The 25,871-nt window shown below is 40.3% G+C and overlaps 1 protein-coding gene across 1 annotated transcript in view; it reads left to right on the top strand.

The window, feature by feature from the left end:
* The window catches only part of NYAP2 (neuronal tyrosine-phosphorylated phosphoinositide-3-kinase adaptor 2), a 288,126-nt gene that overhangs the window by 156,815 nt on the left and 105,440 nt on the right, over window positions 1–25,871 (top strand). Inside the window, exon 3 of the mRNA XM_065927627.1 lies at window positions 18,370–19,461. Within this exon, the coding sequence (XP_065783699.1) occupies window positions 18,370–19,461 (1,092 nt within the window). The remainder of the gene's footprint in view (window positions 1–18,369; window positions 19,462–25,871) is intronic.

Genomic DNA, 25,871 nt, shown 5'->3' with positions numbered 1-25,871 from the left:
GTTTTTGCTGCTCTTCATACTATTAGTTCCTTCTACATGGGTCACAGATAAGATGTCTGATGATGAGACAAGGTCACCCGCTTATCTACTTCATTGCCAAATATCTTTGAATTGAAATTAAGAACAAGTGTTTAGAATGAATGAGAACCATGAACATTTACATCCTTTTCTCTGCAGTCATAGAGGCAATTGTGGTTTATTATGATAGGGCTGTCATGGGTGAGGGAGACAGCATTAGCTGGAGCTCAGTGAGAGTTCACTTTGTAGTTGTTGTTTATCCCCTAAGTCATGTCTGACTGTGTTGTAACCCCATGGACTGCAAACCACCAGGGTCCTCTGCCCATGGAATTTTCCAGACAAGAATACTGCAGTGGGTTGCCATTTACTTCTCCAGGGGATCTTCCTGACCCAGGTATCAAACCTGCATCTCCTGCATTGGCAGGCGGATTCTTCATTGCTGAGCCACTGGGAATAACCTCCAAGGAATAATTCACCCATACAGCTGCAATAGAGAAATCAGTTTATTTTTAATAAAACAATATTTTTCATTTAGTAGCCTTCACACATCATTTTACTGTTGCATGCATTAAGTTACTGTGCTGTGTGCTCAGCCGTGTCTGACTCTGCCACCCCATGGACTACGTAATACGCCAGGCTCCTCTGTCCATGGAATTCTCCAGGCAAGAATAATGGAGTGAGCTGCTATTTCCTACTCCAGGGTATCTTCTGGGACACAAGGATCTATTGAACCAGAGTCTCCTGCGTTTCCTGCATTGGAAAGCAGATTCTTTACCACTGAGCCACCTTGGAAACGTATTTAGAAATTAAATGTTAAGTCGTCTGCTCACCCACCCCCAAAGGACTGGGGACCCCATTTTTTCATCTGTTTCTTTTCATTCAGATCTCTGTCTGGAACAGGCTTTCACCACATTCATGGCAATGAACATAATACTGCAAAAGGAATAATTAATGTCTGGCTTCCTGCTTTTGAAATTTTGGGGCCTAACTGGACCGTAGTGAAAAGATTAGAATGTCATGAAAATCTCACTAGAAATCTTCAAGACCTGGAAGACGGGGAGGGGCAGGAAAGAGTGGGCACAGCAATTTGGATTACGGGTGCTTTTGCTACTTCTTTTGTCAGTTGTGAGTCTCACTTGCTGGTAAATACTTAGAAATTATATGTGTTTTTGTTTCCCCTTTAAATGGTACATTCACTGGGGGAAAGAACAGTTTCTGCTATGGCTTTGTGTGGGTGGGTGACAAATGATACATAAAGGAGGAAAATGATTCTTCTTTGAATCTGTTCACAGAAATACAGAGAACAATCTGAGAAGTCCAGGGCATGTGGCTTCCTGCTCTTTCTAAGTGCATTTAACATATGTGTCCAACATCTCAATTATCTCCCTGACTCCGGAATTTCAGTTATTGTTTCATGTAGCATGTCAGCATACCCCACTGGAAAGCTCTTATGCTCTGATCTAAGTGCTGTGTGCTTTAAGGGTGATTGTCAGAGGTTTTTGGGACATGGGTTTGATTGCACAGGATCCTCATCTCCAAGGTAACACCGACATTCCTATTGGCTGGGAACAGTTTGTCTTCCCTGTTTGGGTCTTTGTGCTATTTGAAAAGCATCATAGGAGCAATTTTACTTGAGAACGTTCAGAGTCCAGGAAATGGAAGAGGCGGCACTGTTCTCAACTACCCTGTGTGCGTGTTCTGTATAGCTTGTACCTGCTGAGTGACCCAGGACATGACCCCAAACCTTGTTCCTGTTAAGACTGACTTCCCCTCATTTGATCTCCCCACTTGCACATCCCCAGCACTAAGCTCCTGTGTAATTGTCTCATCTCTACCTAAACCACCATCTTAGTTTGGATAAAGGTGTACCACATCGCTTCTCCTGTTTTAACTGTAACAGTTTTTGCTGGTTCTCATACTATGATTGGCTTCCCAAGTAGCTCAGTGGTAAATAATCCACCTGCCAATGCAGGAGATTCAAGATATGTGGGTTCGATCTCTGGATCGAGAAGATCCCCTGGAATAGGAAATGGCAACCCATTCCAGTATTCTTGGCTGGAGAATCCTATAGATAGAGGGGCCTGGCGGGCTACAGTCTATGGAGTCGCAAAGAGTCGGACATGACCGAGCACACACAGGCAGCATACTATGATTAGTTCTTTCTACATGGATCACGGATATCTGAGGATGAAACAAGGTCTACCCATTTATCTTCTTCACTGCAAAGTATTTTTGAAGTGAAATAAATATAAAATAGTTTTTTTGTTCTTTAAAGATTTCTATGTATAAAGTTACAAAGACATACAAGAAAAAGTAAAATGAAATGGACATACTAGCCTGGGGTGGGGAGAGTAGCATCTTTTTCTTAAGAGTTGGGGGAGGGTGAGGGTAAAGCCTAGGTTATTTTTTTAATTTATTTTTAATTGGAGGATAATTGCTTTATAATGTTGTATTGATTTCTGCTGAGCAACATCATGAATCAGCCATAAGTATAAACATATCCCATCCTTCTTGAGCCTCCCACCCACCCCCCATCTCACCCCCTCTGGGTCGTTACAGAGCACCAAGCTGAGCCCCCTGTGTTATAAACAGCGTTCTGTTTTACACATTAGTGTATATATGTCAATTCTACTCTCTCCGTTTGACCCACCCTCTGCTTCACACGCTGTGTTCACAAGTCCATTCTCTACACCTGCATCTCTATGAGCACTATGAAACTTTACATCTTTTTCTTTGCAAAAAATTTAATTTTGTTCTCACATTGGCACTGTGCTTTGTGCTTGGCTCTGGGGCTTCAGAGGTGAGGAAGACAAACATAATTTTCCTACCTAGGGGAGAAGGAAGATATGAAACAATCAATTAGGTAATACAAATAGGCACGCACCTAGAAATGAGGACACAGAAAAGAGAAGAGTTCCAGAGGAGGTTATTTTTAGATTGAATTTCCTGGAAAGGGGTCCCTGAGTGAAAATTAAAATATGATTTGAAGTAAGGGGTGGCGAGGTGGGGGAGGGTGCTGGGAAGGGCATTCTGACTACAGGAAGCCCTTGATGGAGACACATTTTCCTGATCTGAATCACTGAAAGAGAAGCTTCTGGTTGAAGCAAGTTCCCAAAGGGACAAGCACTGCAAGATGTGGTTGGAGCAAGAGATTTGAGCCACATGGTGGAAGATCTTATTTATTATAATGATTATGAGAAGTCATTGCCAGATTTTGAGCAGGGGTTGGGGAACGGGTTCATGGTATAGTCAGAGCTAATTGATTATCATAGTTACAACTGTATATGTAAAGGATCTGATCAGGCATTTTCATTATCACAAAGCAGGGCATTTCTGGGTATACAGGGAATAGATAGACTCATAAATGTATATATGATAATATGCTATATACACTTACATATATGCATCTATATATGTGTACACATATATACATGTGAATATGTGTACACACACACATAGAAATTCAATTTTGAGTTTGAAGGTACACTTTGAGACTAAGAGCATTTCTTTAGATTCCCATTATTATTGTGCAAAACAACTATGAGTTGAATTTTAATTTGTAGATTAAAATTACAAGCTGATGTTTAACTTAGATGTCTAAGTTGTAACTTGAATATAGGAGAGACTCTCATGGAAAAATCTGAGGACTGTAATCTAAGAATAATACAGACTGGGCAAACCATCATGTCTCTTTTTTTTTTCTCACATTGTAGGTTCAGAATTCATATCAACTTGATGACTTTATTGTAAAGAAAAAAAGCGAATCTAAATCTAAAACTGAATCCGCAGTTGTCATACTGTTTGAAGAATAGAAGGCTAGATTCACATGTAGCCCATGAATTCTTTCAAGGTGAGAAAGACTGTGGTCGCCTCTGCAGTGTTACTTCCCATGGCCCACTGTTGGCCTGCCTATAGAGCCCCAGCCCTGAAGTTACTGTGGGTTAAACAGAACTGCCAAATCAAAGGAGAAATGAGGGAAAAACCTGAGGCCTCAGGTCCAAAAGTCAAGGCTTACACTCCCCCATTGACCAATGCTACTTCAGTTTGTGCTGTGTTTTCAGTGATCCTTAAGTATTCAGAACCAAAGAAGACCAGTATCTGTTCCTCCTGGTCAATGAACATGTGGTCTGGGTCATGCCACTGAGTCCCTAGTGGAACCATTTTCCTCATTTGAATTTCTAGAAAGATAAATATGGAACTTATTCAAAGGGCTTGCTAAAGAAGAATTATAGAATCATCAGGATCAAATAACTGTTGTGCACAGACAAAAAGAAACCATTTCACTTTTCCAATCCTCATCTGCAAAAATGGGGAGTAGACTACACAGGGATAAGTGAACGTCTCTCAGCCGTGTCCAACTCTTTGGGACCTCATGGACTATTCAGTCCATGGAATTCTCCAGGCCAGAATACTGGGGTGGGTAGCCTTTCCCTTCTCCAGAGGATCTTCCCAAGCCAGGGATCAAACCCAGGTCTCCCGCATTGCAGGAGGATTCTTTACCAGCTGAGCCACCAGGGAAGCCCATACAGGTATAAAGAAGTACCTATAATATCCCAAATTGAAATATCCCAAACTGAATTACATAAATATTAAGCAATCTACATGCTCATTAAATGCATAGAGCATAAAGCAATAAGATGTTCTTGAGATGAGCCACTTCATCTTTTGGAAATATTCTTTCTTTTTTTAGAATCTAGTCCACACTCTTCTTAAATTTGAAGCACAGAAAGCAGCTCCCAATGTCATTTTGCAGAACTTAGAGAGTATCTCTGTGGTTTGTAAAAAGGAGAGTTTGAGTAAAAAGTATTAATCTGTTGAATTTTCTGCATTGTCACATGTATACTGTGACTTCATCCGTATTTTCTCTTCTGTTTTGATTTTTAATTGCATTTTTAAATTAACACCCACTCAAGAAAAATAATTTAAAAAAAAATTAAGCTATTAAACTTGAAAGAAACTAAGAGTGCCAATATTGAAATGATAATATCCAGAAAATTCCAAAGACTATATATCTCTAAAGGAAGGATTACTTCTTCTCAAATAAATTCACTTCTATTATGTGGCTATACATAAGATATAACTCTAATACTGAAGGAAACTGAAATATTGATCTCATAGTTCAGTGAACATAAAATCTATATTTATTTAGGCAATCACTCATTTTACAATTTCCCAGAACTGGTAGGCTTGCTGGCATTGGTGCCATTAATTTTTATAGCTCAGTGCTAAATAAATGTGAAGTATGCATGAAAGCATACACTCTCATTACGTATCTTCCAACATAGAGACATTTTTTATGAATACTGAAAATAATGGATAATGATATTGGCTTTACTTTTTAAGCCCTTCTTGTGGCCCAGGCAGTATGCTAAACACTTCAGTGTAGTGTCTTTTTAAGCTATCACAACATCCTGCAAAGAAACATCATTATAGTCACTTAACAGTTGAGTTCAATGAGGCTTAAAGAGATTAGAGTTGACTTTCCCAAGGTTACAGAACTACTAAATTGGATTTGTATTTAGGCTAATCTGACTCATCAAAGAGTATTGTTAATGTTTTTTAAAAATTGTTTAAAACTCCTTAACTATATATTTGTAAAAAAAAAATGCATCATCATATATAAAGGCAAATTATTCTTTGACAGTATGGCACCTAGAGTCAGATCACTGGGTTCAAAGCAAGTTTCTACCACTTGGTCAAGTAATTTATTTTCTCTATAATGTAATTTCAGTTCCCATAAAATGGGTTTTATAATAGCATTACCTCCTAGTGATGTTGTGGGGATTAAATAAATTTGTCTCCCAAAAGCACATTGCCTGTTACCAAAAAATGCATTTGATACATGGTGGCCTCCTCCTCCTCTTCCTCCCCTTTCTCCTTCTCCTTCTTTCTATTATTCCTATACTTTCATTACAGATGTTAGCACACATCAACACAACAACTGCAGTGGAACTGAATGAAATGTTTTATGGTTCTGTAATTTCATGCTGCTTCCTCTGTGATCTCAGATACTTTAAAAGATCACAAACATTTCTATCTTTATATCTCAACCAGGACAGATTTACAAAGGATAATCTTAGTAGACTGTATCTATGGAACTGCAGGGAATCAGCTTCTACGAAGTTGGCTGCCCAAGGGACAGGGGAAAATGTTCTGTTAATCGGATTTTTCTCCCATCTTACTTTTCTTTAACATAGTATCCTCCTGGGTTGAATCTAAATTAACTGAGCTTCTGTTGGATCCTCAGCATCATGCATTTTCCATGGCTCATTTTTTGTTGTCACGTTTTTGGGATTTTTTTGCTCAAGACTCAGGAAATTAACTTATTTGCTTACTTCCTTACTCCACAGGTAGTGATGTTGCAACTGATAGCTACTGTGAACTTGTAAAGATTGTTAAAATATTTGGGCAAAAGGATAAAGAGCTATAACAAGTGGTTTAATAGCTCAGCTATATTAAGTTTTAAATATATGTGTTACTTTCTATGACTTGGGCTTCCTAAGTATCATTTGGTTGAGCACTGGGTGGAAGTGATATGTATGCACAGATAAAACCAAGAGAGATTTTGGTTTGGGGAAACTGTAGTAACATAGGCACAGAGTTTTGTTCAGGTTCTTTTTTAAAAAATAAAATTAGTCTTTAAGGTTAAATGTGCCTAAAATCTCTAAGGAGGTCAACTTTTATTTAAAAAAAAAAAAGATTAAAAATGCAGGAAAGAATGATAAATACCCAAAGGACTATATGAGAAAGAGAATTGAAAATTTTAAATCATTATGCTTACATCATAAAACAACTAAGAGGCGAACAAGAGAAATATCCAGTGTGATAAGTACTGGTTGGATGGTTATAGAAGACTTTTCTGAAGAAGTGACTTGTTTTGCTGAGTGCTAGGAAGAAGCTGGGCTTCCCGGATGGTGCTATTGATAAAGAATTTGCCTGTCAATGCAGGAGGCATGAAATGTGGGTTCAATCCCTGGGTCAGGAAGATCTCCTGGAGAAGGGCATGGGAAACCCACTCCAGTATTCTTGCCTAGAGAATCCCATGGACAGAGGAGCCTGGAGGGCTACAGTCCATAGGATTGCAAAGAGTTGAACATGACTGAAGCCACTTAGTATGCATGCACAGGAAGAAGCCAGCCGTGTATAGTTCAGGGATATCAAACAGAAAACAGAACTGGACAGTAAATGATTAAAACAGATTTTATTTAGGACTATAGAAATAGGGAATGGAAATATCAAACTGGATATTTGTGATCAATATTATAAATAGAGGAAATAGCAACCCACTCCAGTAGTCTTGCCTGGAGAATTCCATGGACAGAGGAGCCTGGTGGGCTACAGTCCATGGATTGCAGCGTCAGACATGACCGAGTGACTTTTGCTTTCACTTTTATTACAAATAGAAGGTTGTGTCTCCTTAGGAATGCTGGCTGGCTCTCTGAACAAATTCCCATGCAATGATGTTACTGTGATGAATTTTCCCTGTTAAAGTGTGTACATGTGTGCTGAGTCTCTTCAGTCGTGTCCAGATTTTTATGGCTCTAAGGACTATAGCCCACCAGGCTCCTCTGTCCGTGGGATTCTCCAGGCAAGAATACTGCAGTGGGTTGCCATGCCCTCTTCCAGGGGATCTTCCTAACCCAGGGGTCGAACCTGAGTCTCTTACATCTCCTGCATTGGCAGATGGGTTCTTTACCACTAGTGCTGCCTAGGAAGCTCTCCCTGGTAAAGTACTGCCCTTTAATCTATAAACTCAGAAAATCCATCATTAAAGGTCTAATAACCAAGATGTCAAAGTTCAGTTCAGTTCAGTTCAGTTGTTCAGTCATGTCAGATTCTTTGTGACCCCATGAACCACTGCACACCAGGCCTCCCTGTCCATCACCAACTCCCGAGTTTACCCAAACTCATGTCCATTGAGTTGGTGATGCCATCCAGCCATCTCATCCTCTGTCCTCCCCTTCTCCTCCTGCCTTCGATCTTTCCCAGAATCAGGGTCTTTTCAAATGAGTCAGCTCTTCACATCAGGTGGCCAAAGTACTGGAGTTTCAGCTTCAACATCAGTCCTTCCAATGAACACCCAGGACTGATATCCTTTAGGATGGACTGGCTGGGTCTCCTTGAAGTCCAAGGGACTCTCAAGAGTCTTCTTCAACACCACAGTTCAAAAGCATCAATTCTTCGGCTCTCAGCTTTCTTTATAGTCCAACTCTCACATCCATATATGACCACTGGAAAAATCATAGCCTTGACTAGATGAAACTTTTTTGACAAAGTAATGTCTCTGCTTTTTAATATGCTGTCTAGGTTGCTCATAACTTTCCTTCCAAGGAGTAACTGTCTTTTAATTTCATGGCTGCAATCACCATCTGTAGTGATTTTGGAGCCCCCAAAAATAAAGTCAGCCACTGTTTCCACTGTTTCCCCATCTGTTTGCTATGAAGTGATGGGACCCGATGCCCTGATCTTAGTTTTCTGAATGTTGAGCTTTAAGCCAACTTTTTCAGTCTCCTCTTTTGGATATCACTCTTATTAAAAAGTTTCTTGATGAAACAGAAGTCAGAGAAGGAATGACTCACAAGGATCATATTGTAGTAGCTTTACACTCTTATCAGTGAGCTGGACCCATCCCCACAACAGGGAAATAACAAAGTACCAGGTTCCCCAGACATTGGTGCGGAGGCCACCATCTTTTGCTCTGTGACTTTCCTGGTTCGATAATCCCTGTGGCTCAAAAGAGTCCTACTAGTTGTTTTCCCTTTACATACGGATACTTACACTCTGATTTCATCTAGTCTTTTTGACCAGAAAGTATGTAATCTCCTTTTATATCTCTTCTCTGAATCATCCCATGGTGACTTTGTAATACTCAGAAAGCAATCTTACTTCTTTTATTTCCCTGTTCTTCAAGGATGCTTTCTGTTTCCTCAGGGTGCCCACTGTACCCTACTTCTATGAAAATAACAATAGCATTTTTCTGGGAGATAGCTGCACAAGCAGGAAATTAATTTTAGGAATTTTTTTTCAGTTATCTATGGTGTGCAATAAACCAACCCAAAATGCTGTGGCTGAAAACACTAATGATTTATTACTTATGCTATGAGTTGAGCTGGCTCCTATGGGTAGTTCTTCTATTCTGTGTTTCATTGTTTGGGGTCTCTCATTTAGCCATACTCAACTGGCAGTCAGGATGGGTTGAAGGATCCAACAAGGCTTCACTCACATGCCTGGGTGGTCTTTCTCCTCCAGGTGGTCTCTTCACATATTTGGGTTGAGTTTCTTCATAGCATGTTGGTCTAAGAGATCTTACATGGCAATTGGCTTTTGAGGTAGAAGCAGTGAAATCTGTCAGTTCTCTTCTATTCAAGACACATTACCACTTCTGCCACATTATATTGGTCAAGGTAAGTTAAGGCCTGCCTTGATTTGAGGAGGACGTAGATTACTTACTGAAAGGTGGAAAGCATGCAAGGTGGGGGAGGAATTGAGGGTGGCTTTTTCAGAAGTCTGTCTATCACGACTTGCCTTCTAGTCTCATTGTTTTTAATAATCAAATATTGACCAAAAGTTTCACTGAATTATACCATCAACTTGAAATCCAGGATTTCATCATCTCGATCATGACCTTATGGTCCCTTGGGTGCAATTCGTCATATGCAGAGGTCTTTGAATTAAAAGCACACTTCATCTGCCCTACAAAACTTGACATAGACTGGCAGTTTAAGAGCAGGAAAACCACAGTGCACAGTCTTCTTCTGAGCAGTAGGGATTGGAGGCACATAGAAGTCATAGCAATTTGGAAATCCAGTTGTGTACATATGTACAGTTCTTCCTATTCTTGTTGTTTATTCAGTCTCTAAGTTGCGTCTTACTCTTTGACTCCATGGACTGCAGCATGCCAGGCTCCTCTCTCCTCTACTATCTCTCAGAGTTGCTCAGATTCATGTTCACAGAATCAGCGATGCTCTCATCCTTTGCTGTCCTCCTTCTCCTTTTGCCTTCAATCTCTCCCAGCATTAGGATCTTTTCCAACAAGTTGGCTCTTTGCATCAGGTGGCAAAAGTATTGGAGCTTTAGCTCCAGTATCAGTCCTTCCAGTGAATATTCAGGGTTGATTTCCTTTAGGATTGACTGGTTTGATATCCTTGCAGTCCAAGGGATTCTCAAGAGTCTTCTCCAGCTCCACAATTTGAAAGCATCAATTCTTTGGCACTTAGCCTTCTTTATGGTCCAGCTCTCACATCCATACATGACTACTGGAAAAACCATAGCTTTGACTATATGGACCTTTGTCAGCAAAGTTATGTCTCCAGAAGAATTTATTGATTAGAGCCCAGTTCTGCTCCCCAGTTTTGGTTCTGTAATTTTTCTCTCTGAGCTCTTAAATCTTCCCTCTGAGTCATCTTTCCTTGTTTACAAGAAATGCCCTGCATCTAATTTAAGGCAAGACTTTCAGTCCCACTCAACTTTAAGACCATAGTGTTGAGCCAATTCCACGTCTTCTACTGTTTCAATCCAAACTTTGATCTGAGTCTTGTGTTTTCATTGTTGGCAGATCTAGGATGGTGTTATAGCACAGATCCTACAATTCTAAATCTGATAATTTTTGTATATTTTCACTTTCCTGGTCCTACTGTAAACAAACCAAGAGTATTTGTAACTCCCATCCCTTTATAAACATCTTCATTAAAAAAATAAAACAAAATAAGAAAAGAACAATTTTGTGGATGCTATTATGGGGGTTGTGACTGTGAAAATAAAAATATCCTTAAAACTCCTGAAATTTTGAGTTGTGAAAAGAGAGTTATTGTGAGCAGAATTCTGCTGAAAGTGGGAAATGTGTCTGTCACCTTCTAGAATCAGCCAGTTCAGTATCATGCAATTTGGCCATAACTTCTGTTCACTGGACGCTCATTTCCCAGTTTGAATGACCTATTTAAATATAATTTTATAACCAGAGCTATTTAAGTATACCTCTATAACCAAACCACACATATAGCATGGGTGAGGATGACCTTTCTAAATGATACTTTTTGCCATATACAAAATAATGAATTTTAGAGTTTTTTCCCTTATTCCTTTCCTTTGTTTTAAAAGGTATAAAAGATTAAATTGACTTTGAGATTTTTTAAAGTAGTTGATAAGGAGTTTATATTTCTTCATCAATAATATATGAAGTTTGGGTTGGATAATCTCTAAGACCCTTTCAAATTTTGGGAACCTGTGATCAAAGAGACTTTTCATCAGGGGAGATACTCACCTGTGTTGTTTCTTTTCTCACTTCTTGAGTCAAGAACATGCATAGACACTAAAGTCTGGTTATTCATTACTCTTTTTTTAATAAGGGAAAAATATTTCAGAAGGATAGAATGACGAGGGACATGGTGAATTTCCAAAATTAACTGTGAAAGACAGATCATTTGGGCATGACTGAAAGCCATACATAATCTCTGTGCTCAGATAGTTCATTTCAAAAATGTCACTTTCTGCTTATTCAATGCTACTGTCATTATACTATTTTAAGCATAAAGTTTGTGTTCTGGAGCTGAACGGGGATTATTGCTTCTATCTTTGGTCTTATTAGAAATAATTTACAATTCATTCAAGAGCAATAAAAGTCACCTTTTTATTATGGCTGAATTAGGTTAAATGTTGAAATCTGCAATGCAATTTTTATTGTTTATTAGTAGAATTTCAGCATCTACGTATGTAGAACAAGACTATTTTTAAACACCTTCAAAGAAATAATTTTTAAAACATGAATTTTTAGTTAATTTTTAGTTCTCTAGAGTGATATTAAACTAGAATGAAACATGGGACAATGTTGCTAAAACTTTCAGTCTTTTTCTTCTTTGGGTAAGCAAACAAACATAGCACATATGACAGCTGAAACAAAATTTCATTGCTCAATGAATTATTTACTCAGTACTTGGAATAAGGTGAAACCAGATGATAAGTTACAAATGCAGAGCAAAATCAGTTCATTAGAGATGAAATCATTCCCTCTTCTGACTTTTCAGAGAGAACTATGAGGTTGCAAGTGGGATGTGTAATGGGAACCAGACATTGCCTGGAATAAAAGTCTCCTGATATTGAAGCAATGAATCTGTTTGTTCATCCTGATTGGCTGTAATTTACTTATTGCTTTACTCACTAAATAATCCTCAATACTCTCATCTTGATTTGGATCAATACAAAAGAAGAGGAGCAGTAAATAAAGTGTTTTGAATTATATGAATCTGCTTGCCTTAGGCTCTTTTCACCATAGGGAAAGGGGGAGGGAAGAAACTTGCCCAGATAATGAAGGATTCTCTGGGCAAGGATGGCTGGAGAATTACTTGCAACGATGGGCAGGAGAACACACCCAATCCAGTGGAGCAGAGAGTCTATATGCCACAGCAAGCAACAACAGAAAACAAAGAACATCTAGAAAATTGGTCTCATTAAATAGCATGACATGTGCCTTGGCATAATCAGAGGTTGGATTATCAGATAGAGAAGAACCAGAATAACAGGCAGTGGGCAGGGAAGGATGCTCCTGGGTGGGTACCTTAGATCAGCATCTCTGTATTCAGCTGTAATATGCTTTCTAACATGGCTTCAGTGGTTGAAGAGTATTGGGCAAGGGAAGGTGCAAATAACATCCAAAAGAATTCTCCAGGCAAGAAAACTGGATTGGGTAGCCAAATCTTTCTCCAGGGGATCTTCCAGACTCAGGGGTTGAACCCAGGTCTCCTGGATTGCAGGCAGATTCTTTAACAACTGAACTACGAGGGAAGCCCAAAAGATTGGGAAAGAGTTATATTAATTCTTAAAGTAACAAAGCTTGTTAAAGTATTACAACACCAGAATATGAAAGAGTGGGTGCTTGGGAGTCAATTTTATAGGGTCTTTCAATCAATCAGTCAATCAATTCAGTCACTCAGTCGTGTCTGACTCTCTGCGACCCCATGAACCACAGCACACCAGGCCTCCCTGTCCACCACCAACTCCTGAAGTCCACCCAAACCCATGTCCATTGAGTTGGTGATGCCATCCAACCATCTCATCCTTTGTCTTCCCATTCTCTTCCTGTCCTCAATCTTTACCAGCATTACTCTTTTCAAATGACTCAGCTCTTCGAATCAGGTGGCCGAAGTATTGGAGTTTCAGCTTCAACATCACTCCTTCCAATGAACACCCAGGACTGATTTCCTTTAGGGTGGACTGGTTGGATCTCCTTGAAGTCCAAGGGACTCTCAAGAGTCTTCTTCAACACCACAGTTCAAAAGCATCAATTCTTCAGTGCTCAGCTTTCTTTATAGTCCAACTCTCACATCCATACATGACCACTGGAAAAACCATAGCCTTGACTAGACAGATCTTTGTTGACAAAGTAATGTCTCTGCTTTTTAATATGCTATCTAGGTTGGCCATAACTTTCCTTCCAAGGAGTAAGCGTCTTTTAATTTCATGGCTGCAATCACCATCAGCAGTGATTTTGGAGCCCAGAAAAACAAAGTCAGCCACTGTTTCCACTGTTTCCCCATCTATTTGCCATGAAGTGATGGGATCCGATGCCATGATCTTAGTTTTCTGAATGTTGAGCTCTAAGCCAACATTTTCACTCTCCTCTTTCACTTTCATCAAGAGGCTCTTCTTCACTTTCTGCCATAAGGGTGGTGTCACCTGCATATCTGAGGTTATTGATATTTCTCCCGGTAATCTTGATTCCCGCTTGTGCTTCTTCCAGCCCAGCGTATTTCATGATGTACTCTGCATATAAGTTAAATAAGCAGTGTGACAATATACAGCCTTGATGTACTCCTTTTCCTGTTTGGAACCAGTCTGTTATTCCATGTCCAGTTCTAACTGTTGCTTTTCTGACCTGCATACAGGTTTCTCAAGAGGCAGGTCAGGTGGTCTGGTATTCCCATCTCTTCAAAATTTTCCACAGTTTATTGTGATCCACATAGTCAAAGGCTTTGGCATAGTCAATAAAGCAGAAGTAGATGTTTTTCTGGAACTCTTGCCTTTTTGAATACCCAGCAGCTGTTGGCAATTCGATCTCTGGTTCATCTGCCTTTTCTAAAACCAGGTTGAACATCTGGAAGTTCACGGTTCATGTATTGCGGAAGCCTGGCTTGGAGGATTTTAAGCATGACTTTACTAGTGTGTGAGATGAATGCAATTTTTCGATAGTTTGAGCATTCTTTGAGATAGCCTTTCTTTGGGATTGGAATGAAAACTGACCTTTTCCAGTCCTGTGGCCACTGCTGAGTTTTCCAAATTTGCTGGCATATTGAGTGCAGCACTTTTATAGCATCATCTTTTAGGATTTGAGATAGCTCAACTGAAATTCCATCACCTCCACTAGCTTTGCTCCTAGTAATGCTTCCTAAGGCCCACTTGACTTCACATTCCAGGATGTCTGGCTCTAGGTGAGTGATCACACCATCGTGATTATCTGGATCATGAAGATCTTTTTTGTACAATTCTTCTGTGTATTCTTGCCACATCTTCTTAATATCTTCTGCTTCTGTTAGGTCCTACCATTTCCCTTCTTTATTGAGTCCATCTTTGCATGAAATGTTCCCTTGGTATCTCTAATTTTCTTGAAGAGATCACTAGTCTTTCCCATTCTATTGTTTTCCTATGTTTCTTTGCATTGATCACAGAGGAAGGCTTTCTTATCTCTCCTTGCTATTCTTTGGAACTCTGCATTCAAATGGGTATATCTTTCCTTTTCTCCTTTGCTTTTTGCTTTTTCCTTTTCACAGATATTTGTAAGGTCTCCTCAGACAGCCATTTTGCTTTTTTGCATTTCTTTTTCTTGGGGATGGTCTTGATTCCTGTCGCCTGTACAGTGTCACGAACCTCCATCCATTGTTCATCAGGCACTCTGTCTATCAGATCTTGGTTTAATCAATATTCTGTTGTCTAAGTCATCTCAGGCTGATATAACAAAATTCCATGGACTAGGTAGCTTAAATAGTAGATATTTATTTTCTCATAGTTCTTGAGGGCAGAAGTCCAAGATCAAGGTACTAACATAATTTCTGCTAAGAATACTCTTCCTGCCTATCAGATGGCAATCTTTTCACTATGTCCTCACGTGGTGAAGAGAATGAGACAATTGAAATGCTCTCTGGTGATGCTTCTTATGAGGTCACTAATCTCTTCCATTAGGAGGACCCAGCCCTCATGACTTCATGACCTAATTATCACTCAAAGGGCCTCCCTCCAAGTAACATCACATTGGACATTAAGACTTCAAGAAAATAATTTGTCGGGGACACAGTTCAGTCCATAGCAACTGTCAATTTTGATTATCTCAGATTCATAACAAGAGTCACATATGTAATTGCCCTTGTCAGATTAATATCGGTACTTGGTTTGGTATTAAAGTTGTCCTCACAGTACAAATGAATCATCTGAATTCCTTCATAATGAGCTTTTTTAGTCGCAAAGTCGTGACTGACTCTTTTGGGACCCCATGATGTGTAGTCCTCCAGGCTCCTCTGTCCATGGGATTTCCCAGGCAAGAATACTGGAGTGAGCTGCCATTTCCTTTTCCAGGGGATCTTTTGACCCAGGGATCAAACCTACATTTCCTGCATTGGCAGGTGCATTACTTATCACTGAGCCACCTGGGAAGCCCTCATAATGAATGGTTATCTTAATTCTAACTATGTTGTCTTCTAGAATAGAATCTTTTTCTTCCTTCATTATTTCATAGATATGGTGGATCTTTATTTTATTTCATTTTTTTCTGTTTATTTTGGCAAACAAAATTAGTGTCATTTGTTTATATTTTGAGTGCAACCCAAGCAATGGTCTTGCCTGTTCCAAAGGCCACCTTCTAATCTATGTGGGAAGAGGGATGTTGGTTCCAGGGAAGAAGCTGATGCTTCCACTTCCCTGAATATCATGTCACTTTCAGCTCTATCCTGACCTCTAGGTTCCTGGGAATCCTAGGTCGTAGTCTTCCCTCAATGCAATGTTTCTACCTAGATTTGGGTTCAGTAGATGCTTGTGTTCTGCTTGTACTGTTAATTCTCTACATACAACTACCAAAGTCTATGTTGGAATATTAGAATTTAGAGGAAGGTCAAAAAGAAATCAGCAGTGAATTATAATTTAGGAGTCAGAAAAATGAAAGTCTCATTCTAAGTATGATAATTCTCAAATCATGAAGTTATCCATCTCATCGATACACATTCATTCCTAACTTTGGATTAACCCTCAATTTATAGAATGTCTTGCTACTTTCCATACCATTCAATTCCTAGAACTCAATACTCAGTGGCAAGAATTCCTAGAGGGTGAGTTACGCAGTCTAGGATGACAGGCTGAGGTAGAAGATGGCAAGAAACAAGCTACAGAAGAATAGTCTGGGTGGACTTTTAAGTCTTGGCTCTTTCAAAGTCCCTTCCAATTCAAAGTCAATCTTGTTCATTAATTTATGGTTTTATTTTATTTGGGCTCAGATTTTTGTATATAATTTGATGATTTATTTAAATCATATAAAGTGAACATGCATGGTAGATTTCAAAACCAATAAAAATGTATTACCAGTAGGAGATACAGAGAGGAACTAATAGTCACTCTGGGTCCTTCCTAAAGAATTTTCTGGGCAGTTTTCATCCTATTATGTCCCTAGACTTTTCTTATTTGACATGAAAAGGCTCTACTGCTGTATCACTCCCCCCTCCCCCCAGGAAATGGCATCTAGTTTTTTCCTACTGTAAGTTAAAGGAAAAGTCTACGTAATATTAAGAAACTTCCCTTCAACAAGCTGTTTGATTGTAGTGAGTGAAAAAATCACCATAGGAACAATGGAGCAGAATATTTGAAAGCAGGAATGACCTAGAAAAGTGAGCAATATAGCCACTGCTAGAGTATTTGATGGGTTCTCTTTCTCAGAAGATATGATTGATGTTTAGGGAAGCCACCTAAATAAACTTTAAGCACTTGCTTCTCCTATAGTAAGTTTTAGAAGACTTTCTGTGTCATAAGTTATACTAGTTGAAAAACAAAACTAAGGAAATTTGGGATATTTCCTGCTTTGTGCCTTGAGACCTCCTTTCCCTTCAAGCTGCAAATTATAGAGAAGTCTGCTCTTTTCTCATAGTTTTATACCTATAAACGACACTGTCAACTTACATTGTATGCTATCACTTACCACAATGAACTACATTCTGCAACATTGGATAAAGATGATAATCATTATAATTATGTATCAGCACAATGCAATAATGAGATAATAGCAAGACTTCAGTACCTTCCCTGCATGCTAAACAATTGATTGCAGTCATAGAGATGTTACCTGTTTGGCCCTCCTGGATGGAGTCAGAAGTTTATGCTCCATTATGAGGAGGACTTCCAGCAGGCTGTGGAATATACTTTTATGTATATCTATTCACTTCACTTCATTGTGAGTTTTCAGAAGTTATTCTTGAAGCTTGCACATCATTCTCTGGATTATTCTCTTGTAAAACTCTCTAGGGGCTTCTGATGTGTCAGGGCAATGAATTCATTCCAAGACAGCATTTGGGATATCATGAGAGACCTTCTGAACAAAAACAGAATACACCATAATCAACACTACCTGGAGATTTGGAGATTAACTTGTCTAGCCTCATAAGATGTTCACATCAATTTCCCCTGATGTATCAGCCCCATCTGTATAAAAGTTATTTATCTGAACCAAGACAGAGATTAAGTCTAGCAGGCTGGAACATTTTTATCCCAAATGAAAGCAAGATGTGATCATGTGTAATAGCCATATCATTAAAAGGGCACAGTCCCCATGGTGTTATTATAACCATTTGTTCTAATAGAAACTCTGTCCTTTCCTTTTTCCTTAAGTTTCTTTGTTGCTTAATTGTTAGAAGTTGATTTTTATCAAATATATGGTTGTTTTTATCCAATTTGTGTCATCTGAAAGTTTCTACTTAGAAATTCTAAGACAGTGGTGAAGCGTTCTGGTCTTAATGCATTTATCAGTGTTGGATTATTAATATTAATTTGAAGATAAATATTAATATGGTTTTCACATCATGTTTCTCTAAATATTGAAATGTTTGATTTCTGTTGGATTTTTAGTCTATGCCTCCATTTAGAAATAATTCAGGTTACCCCTTCCCTCAAAAGTTTAGAGTAGTAAAGTGTTACTGGCTCAGTCATGTCCAACTCTTTGTGACCCCGTGGACTAAAGGCTCCTCCATCCATGGGATTCTCCAGGCAAGAATACTGGAGTGGGTTGCCATTTCCTTCTCATTAGAGTAGTAAAGCCATCTGCAAGTCATATTTGACAGTTTTGCTATTGTACTCATCTGTTTTACTGTTTGTTTTTTCTTCTTCTTTTAGTGTCAACCAAACCAAGACCCCACAGTGATGAATATTCAAAGAAGATTCCTCCTCCCAAACCAAAACGGAACCCAAACACTCAGCTCAGCACATCTTTTGACGAAACGTATATCAAAAAGCACGCACCCAGGAGGACCTCTCTCCCGCGGGACTCCTCGCTCTGCCAGGTCAGCAGCCCCGCGGGGGACCCCGAGGAGGAGGAGCCCGTGTACATCGAGATGGTGGGGAACATTCTCAGAGACTTCCGGAAGGACGATGAGGACCAGAGTGAGGCCGTCTACGAGGAAATGAAATACCCCATTTTTGACGATCTAGGCCAAGACTCAAAATGTGACCTCGACCATCACAGTTGTTCTTCGCAGTGTGCTACTCCCACGGTGCCTGACCTGGACTTGGCCAAATCCTCGGTGCCATGTACTCCAAAGGGTTTGCTCTGTGACATCCCCCCGCCCTTCCCCAACCTGCTGTCTCATAGGCCCCCGCTGCTGGTCTTCCCCCCGGCGCCGGTGCAGTGCTCCCCCAACTCGGACGAGTCTCCGCTCACCCCGCTGGAGGTCACCAAGCTTCCTGTGTTGGAAAACGTGTCTTACATGAAACAGCAGGCCGGGGCCTCTCCCTCTGCCTTGCCATCGCACGCCTCCGGCCACGCGAAGCTGGAGAAGGAGCAGGCTGGAGCCGTGGGGCCGCTTCCGGCCGCCTGCGTGCTCTCCTCGTCCCCTCCCCCGCCCTCCACTCTGTACCGAGCGCAGTCCCCCCACGGCTACCCCAAAAGCCACTCCGCCTCCCCATCGCCCGTCAGCATGGGCAGGTCCCTGACCCCGCTCAGCCTCAAAAGGCCGCCGCCCTACGACGCCGTGCATTCGGGCAGCCTCTCCCGGAGCGCGCCGGCAGCGCCTCACTCCACGCCCAGACCGGTGTCAGACGGGGGCAAGCTGGTCAGCGCCGCGGTCAGCACCTCCGGCTCGGCCCCGAGCGGCTCCCGCTCCAGAACCCCCACCAGTCCTCTGGAAGAGTTAACCAGCCTCTTTACCTCGGGGCGCAGCCTGCTGAGGAAGTCGTCCAGCGGCCGCCGCTCTAAAGAACCCGCAGAGAGTAAGTGCACAGACGCTGTCCTCCGTGACTTGCGTGCAAGGAAGCCCCCGATGTGCAGATAAGGCACGTGGTATGTGAGCTTGGGGGAGCTTCCCAGGTGGCTCAGTGGTAAAGAATCCGACTGCAAATGCAGGAGACTCGGGTTCGATCCCTGGGTCGGGAAGATCCCCCGGAGAAGGAAATGGCAACCCACTCCAGTATTCATGCCTGGGAAAGCCCGTGGACAGAGGAGCCTGGTGGGTCCACGGGGTGCCCAGGTGGGTCCAGGGGGATCCAGGGGGTCGCAGAGGACAGGACGTAGCGACACAGCAACAAAGTAAGCTTTGGTCCTTTTAGTTGAAAGCTCAAGATGCGTGATTTTATTTTCACCATACCAAAGGAAACAGTGACTTCTTACAGATCCTTAAAAGTGAAAGGCAGAGGCAGGGCCGTCTGAGTCAGAGAGATGAACATGCGGGTTTTGAGGATGGGGGAGTGGGCTGTGAGCCAAGAAATCAGGAAACCTCTAGAACATTGAAGAGTCCAGGGAACCCATTCTCTCCTAGACTTTCAGAAAGGATGGAAGCCCAACCTACAGGCTTGATTTTAGTCCTGTGAAACGCATTTCAGACTTCTGTTTTCTAGAATTTCGAAGTAGTAAATTTGTGTCATTTTTTTAAGCCGCCAAAACAAAAAAGGAACTAGTGTGTTCTGAAAGAACTGAAAGTGATGGTCTGCACAATATAACTTATTAAAAAGAGGAATCAGTCTTAAATTTAAAATAAAGTGTAAAATCTCAATTCTTAAGTGACCCTTGGAAGTCTAACAAAGAAAACATATTAGTATAAAAAATTTTAGGTATGTCTTGATTTGGCAGGAAATTATACATTCAAACATGGAATTGGTAAGTGTTAAAATTACCTTGTATTAAAAACCTGCTTGAGCAAATTTGTATTAGAAAACCTTTACTGGAAAGAGAGCAATTTGAATAGAATTATTACTTTTTTAAAAAACAACAAATTATTCTCTCCCCATACTCCATGTTGCTACATAATAAACTAGACTAGGCTTGCTGTTTCCCTTTATGGAAGAGCTGACATTTGAAAAGACCCTGATCCTGGGAAAGATTGAGGACAGGAGGAGAAGGGGACGACAGAGGATGAGATGATTGGATGGCATCATTGATTCAATGGACATGGGTTTGGGTGGACTCCAGGAGTTGGTGATGGACAGGGAGGCCTGGCGTGCTGCGGTTGATGGGGTCACAAAGAGTTGAACACGACTGAGTGACTGAACTGAACTGAATTAGCATCTTATTCCTATGGTACTTTTCCTAGATCTATCAACATATAAATTACAGAAAGATTGTTAATGATAAATAGGTGGGAAACATGATATTTACCACTGAATTTCAAAGACTAGGGATTGTCTCTATCTGAATGACTAATCCTTTTGTGAGATCCAAATCACTATGTAAAGATATTGTAAAGTCAAAACAGATCCCAGTTTTTTCAGCGTTCATTTCATTAAATTACACTGTTTTCCTTTATTTAAAAATGCCTCAGGGCACCTATACTAAAAAGTAATCATTTACATCTCAAATGATGCCATCACAGGATTCTTAAAGAATCCACCAGCCAACGCAGAAGACGAGACGCCACAGACATAGTTCGGATCTCTGGGTTGGGAAGATCCCCTGGAGTAGGAAATGGCACCCGGCTCCACTGTTCTCACCTGGAAAATTCCTTGGGTAGGGGAGTCTGGCAGGCTACCGTTCCTGGGGTCAGGACTGAGTGACTGAGCACACGGGCGTTCATGCAGTTACACTGAGAAACTTCTTTAAAGGCAAAGAACTCTTAAGCATGTCTGATGAAGATGGTGATGAAATTCCATAGATAATTAATATTCATTAGTGGATATAAGCAACTTATCTTTTTCCTCTTTAATAAGAAAGATTTATGAAAACATTAACTTCTTACTACCAGGCACATTCACAACTGAGCGTTGTTTCCGCTTTGGCCCAGCCTCTTCATTCTTTCTGGAGCTATTTCTCTGCTCTTCCCAGTAGCATTTTGGAGAGCTGCTGATCTGTGGGGCTCATCTTCTGGTGTCTTGTCTTTTTGTCATGTCTTCAACTCTGGATGATTGATTTGGTTTAAACATAGATCTAGTAAGCTTTTTGGAAAAAGGTGAAAAAAATGATGGAGATGATTTTACTCTCAAAGTACATACTGGTTAGTATGAAATTAGTAGAAGTTTAATCCTAGAATTGGTGAGATTAGCCAGTGTTCTGCCTACCTACCAGTTTCTTTGGAGGTTTCTTAACGGCTCCAGCTGGCAGTTATACCAATTAGCTAGAAAAAGTATATGTAAAAAAAAAGTGATTAACTAATGAAGTTATTTCAAGAAAAATCCATCTGTTAGAATCAGACTATGTGCTATATGTCACAGACTTTCCTATTCAACTCCAAAATGAGCTTTGTATGCTTCTAAAACCAAGCTTGTACATGGAAAAGTGATCTAGGCTCTTTATAGCTTTTTAGGGATCTGAGGATTAAATTCCTTTCCATATGTTATTAACTGTGCATCAGCTCTTCAGAGAAAGGTCATGCCCTGAGTTATATCAATTCCAGTGTTTTACTTTATCATATGGAAGGGAGGAAAAATGCACATAGTATTTCTAATGAGTAATCCAATGCCATTTTTTTTTTTTTTTTGACCCAGGAAGAAAATAGAAAAACACTGTCTGATGTTAACACAATCACTGGGGCTCTCAGGATCATCCTGTGATTCAAAATATAGATCCAAAAGTGCTGATAGCTGACAGCTACTGCTGCCCTCGGTGATACAACTGTCCCCTTCCCTCTTGACAGATAGGATTTGTAAATACTTGCCCACACGGGGAGAGGATAAGTGATATGAAGTAGCATACCATTTAAGACCCCTGAGTCACATTCTTTTTTTTTTATTTTTGCATTTCAGAAATAAAAGTAAGACTTGTATCTCTGTGCTCCATACCCCACTAAGTTTCACTGGAAATGTTCATTTTGCTAATATTCTGATATTCAATTCAAAGCAAATATAATCTTTTGGCTTTAAAAATCTATGTCAAATAAAATTTATCCCTTCAACTCTTATTTTTAATAATCTCTAAAAGATACAGCTAATTTAATAATTTCATATCTTAAAGGCTTATAATTATTGATGGGGATCGGGAAATAGGAATGAGTTAAAATAAGACAGTAGTGTTAGACTATGAATCAATTTCATTTTGCTTCATGGTTTTCTAAATATAGCCTTCACATTAATTGAAGCATGTTTTTCTAGGAAACTTTTTTTTTAAACTCAGAAGCATGCTTTTCCTAGTTGATCTGGCATTATTTTGTTATTTAACTGTGCATGAGCATAGTATTGATAAATTCATGTAAACTGGTTCTTATTAGTATTTTTAAAATTTATGTAGTGCTATGTGCTTAGACGCTCAGTTGTGTCCAACTCTTTGTGACCCCATGGACTGCAGACTGCCAGGCTCCTCTGTCTATAGGAATTCTCCAGGCAAGAATACTGGAGTGGATTGTCATGCCCTTCTCCAGGGGATCTTCCCAACCCAGGGATTTAACTCAGGTCTCCCACATTGCAGGCAGATCCTTTACCGTCTGAGCCACTATATATCACCCATATAGTGATAAAGAAGATAGCAAACATGTTAGAAGTGATTAACTTGTATTTTATTATTACACATTTCTTTGTCTATATGAGAAGTAGGTGAAGTACTGCATTGGCCAAAAATTTGAACAAACTTTTGGTCAGCCCAATACAAATATGTTTTGTGGTGAATTTTCTACTTATCATTTTTATCTTCCTTTTACATGTTCTTTTTGTACATATCCTTTGATTGGAATCTAGAACACTTAGGTCATGAATAGGCCATTTTGTTTTAATAAATCAAAAGCCCTGAATCATAGAAACTATTAGCCAGAATCAAGTGAGAAAAAAAGAAAATTCTTTTATCTCCTCAAATAAATCTTTTAAAAATAAAGTTCAGCCTATATAAATACATGAATGTATGTTCCTGTGGAAATGTATGAGGCATAATGAAGGATATAATTAAATTTATGATGTACTTGAGGGAGAAAATGCAATAGAAAAGTTAAAAGTGGAAAAGTGTAAAGAGAAACCTTGAAAAAAAAAAAATAGAAACATGAAACAGCAAAGAGAAGCAATAAATTAAAAATACTGAGGCACCAAGAAGCATATACAAAAAATGCACACATCAAGTCAGGTGGTCATATAAACAAATATAGTTGCCAACCAATGAAGCACATACAAAGGTACACAGAAAACCAGAGAAGAAACACAGACACAGTAGGGTCAACGAAAGGTCAAAGAAAAGGAAAGATGCAAGCTCATTCTTCTGGTGTTGTTGCATGAGTGTCAAGTCGCTTCAGTCGTGTTCAACTCTTTGTGACCTTGCAGACCTTAGCCGGTCAGGCTCCTCTGTCCATAGGATTCTCTAGGCAAGAATACTGGCCTGGGTTGCCATCCCCTCCTCCAGGGAATCTTCCCGACACAGGGATCAAACCCAGGTCCCTCACATCTCCTGCGTTTGCAAGCAGGTTCTTTACCACTACCGCCACTGGGGAAGCCTATGAAAGCGAAAGTCACTCAGTCATGTCCAACACTTTGCGACCCCATGGACTATACAGTCCATGGAATTCTCCAGGTCAGAATACTGGAGTGGATAGCCTTTCCCTTCTCAAGGCAATCTTCCCAACCCAAGGATCGCACTCAGGTCTCCCGCATTGCAAGCAGATTCTTTACCAGCTAAACCATAAAGGAAGCCCAAGAATATTGAAGTAGGTAGCCTATCCCTTCTCCAGTGGATCTTCCCAAGCCAGGAATCAAACCGGGGAATCAATCCAGTGTCAATCAATTCATATATATTTATGTTTCCCCCAACCCTTTAATAAGACTCCCTTTTAAGACTTTTGGATGTTATGTTACATATTTACAATTATAGATATACATATGTCCTTTGGGTCTGATGACACACAGTTGGGAATCAGATGTAACTTTTGCCTTTCCACTCACTTTCTTAAACAACAACAACCCCAACCCATCAAACAAGCAAAATAAAACCAAAAAAGTATCCCATGCCTCCTACCTCCCACACACATGCCTTTTTCATTGTTTAAGTAGCTTGAGGTCAAGTGATTACTAAAATATTAGGCATTGCAGGTAAAGCAACTGATCCAACTAAACTCTTACTAATTTAATTGAAAAATAATTTTCAATTAGAAAAACAATGATTTTGGAAGGTTATATGTGTATAGTATCCCACTTTAAAGAGAAAGGAAGGGTGTACTAATATCAGGGTGTTTATGATTCAGGGTCACTGTTGCGATCATCACTGTGTGTGTACTATGTGCTAATACCTGAGAAGGGTCCAGCAAGATGACCTGAACAAGGGAGGCCTCACCCAGGGGTGGCCATCATTGTCCTATCATTGGTAGTAGCAGTGACAGTATTGATAGATTAACTGTGATACTGAGGTCTCCTCCAATGGGGCAATTTGAGGTTGTAGAGCTCACTAGTCCTCTATAGCTCTACTATTTAAATTCACTTAAATTCTTCTGTCTGTCTCTTGTGGTTTTACTGCTTCCTCTGGCTTGCAGGCAGTTTTATTGATGCATCTGGCCTCTCCACCCCTCCCCTTCTCCCCTCTTTTCCTTTTGCGCTTTTCCTCATTGTATTATCACTTCATTAATCAGTTTTGGACCAAGAAACCAGATATCCAAACTTGTCTGTGGAGCCTCTCATCTAACTTAAGTGTTTGACCTGCAGTGTGGGGACTTTGTGACCTTCACTTCCAAAGGCCACATGAATCCACTTGCTTAGTCTTGGATGAAGTTCTCAGATTCATGTCTGAAATGATCAGGGGTGTCCCCTTTCTGAGAACTCAGCTGTCCTAGGAAACATGAAACTAATGTTAACTTACACATTTTGTTTAGCCCAGTGGAAATATTTTTTCCTGGTAAAATCTGGCAAGCACACTCGCTAAGGACTTTATTTTTCCCTCCTGTTTATTCCTATGAAAGTAGAGACTGACAAAGAGTGGGTTGGACAGAGAAGCTGGGAGGAAGGGTGGGGAAGAGAACCCAGGAGCCCGAATCTTGCATTTACTACGGGGAATGGGTGAGCCTTCAGCCTGTTACTGCCCACTGCCCAGAATGCTGACTTGGAGCAGAACTTCCACTTGTGTGGTGGAAGCTACCTGGCCAGTGTTGAAAGGTGAGGTCTGGAACCTCTGGAACATAGTGATCCTCCAAAGGCATTTAGGAGTGGTAAGGAACCCGTCTGCCAATACAGGAGGCATAAGGGAAGCGGGTTGAATCCCTGGATCAGGAAGAACCGAACCCCTGGAGGAATGC

Source organism: Muntiacus reevesi, chromosome 3 (genome assembly GCF_963930625.1).
Source record: "Muntiacus reevesi chromosome 3, mMunRee1.1, whole genome shotgun sequence".
NCBI classification, from domain to species: domain Eukaryota; kingdom Metazoa; phylum Chordata; class Mammalia; order Artiodactyla; family Cervidae; genus Muntiacus; species Muntiacus reevesi.
This window is presented reverse-complemented; position numbering and strand designations above follow the sequence as displayed.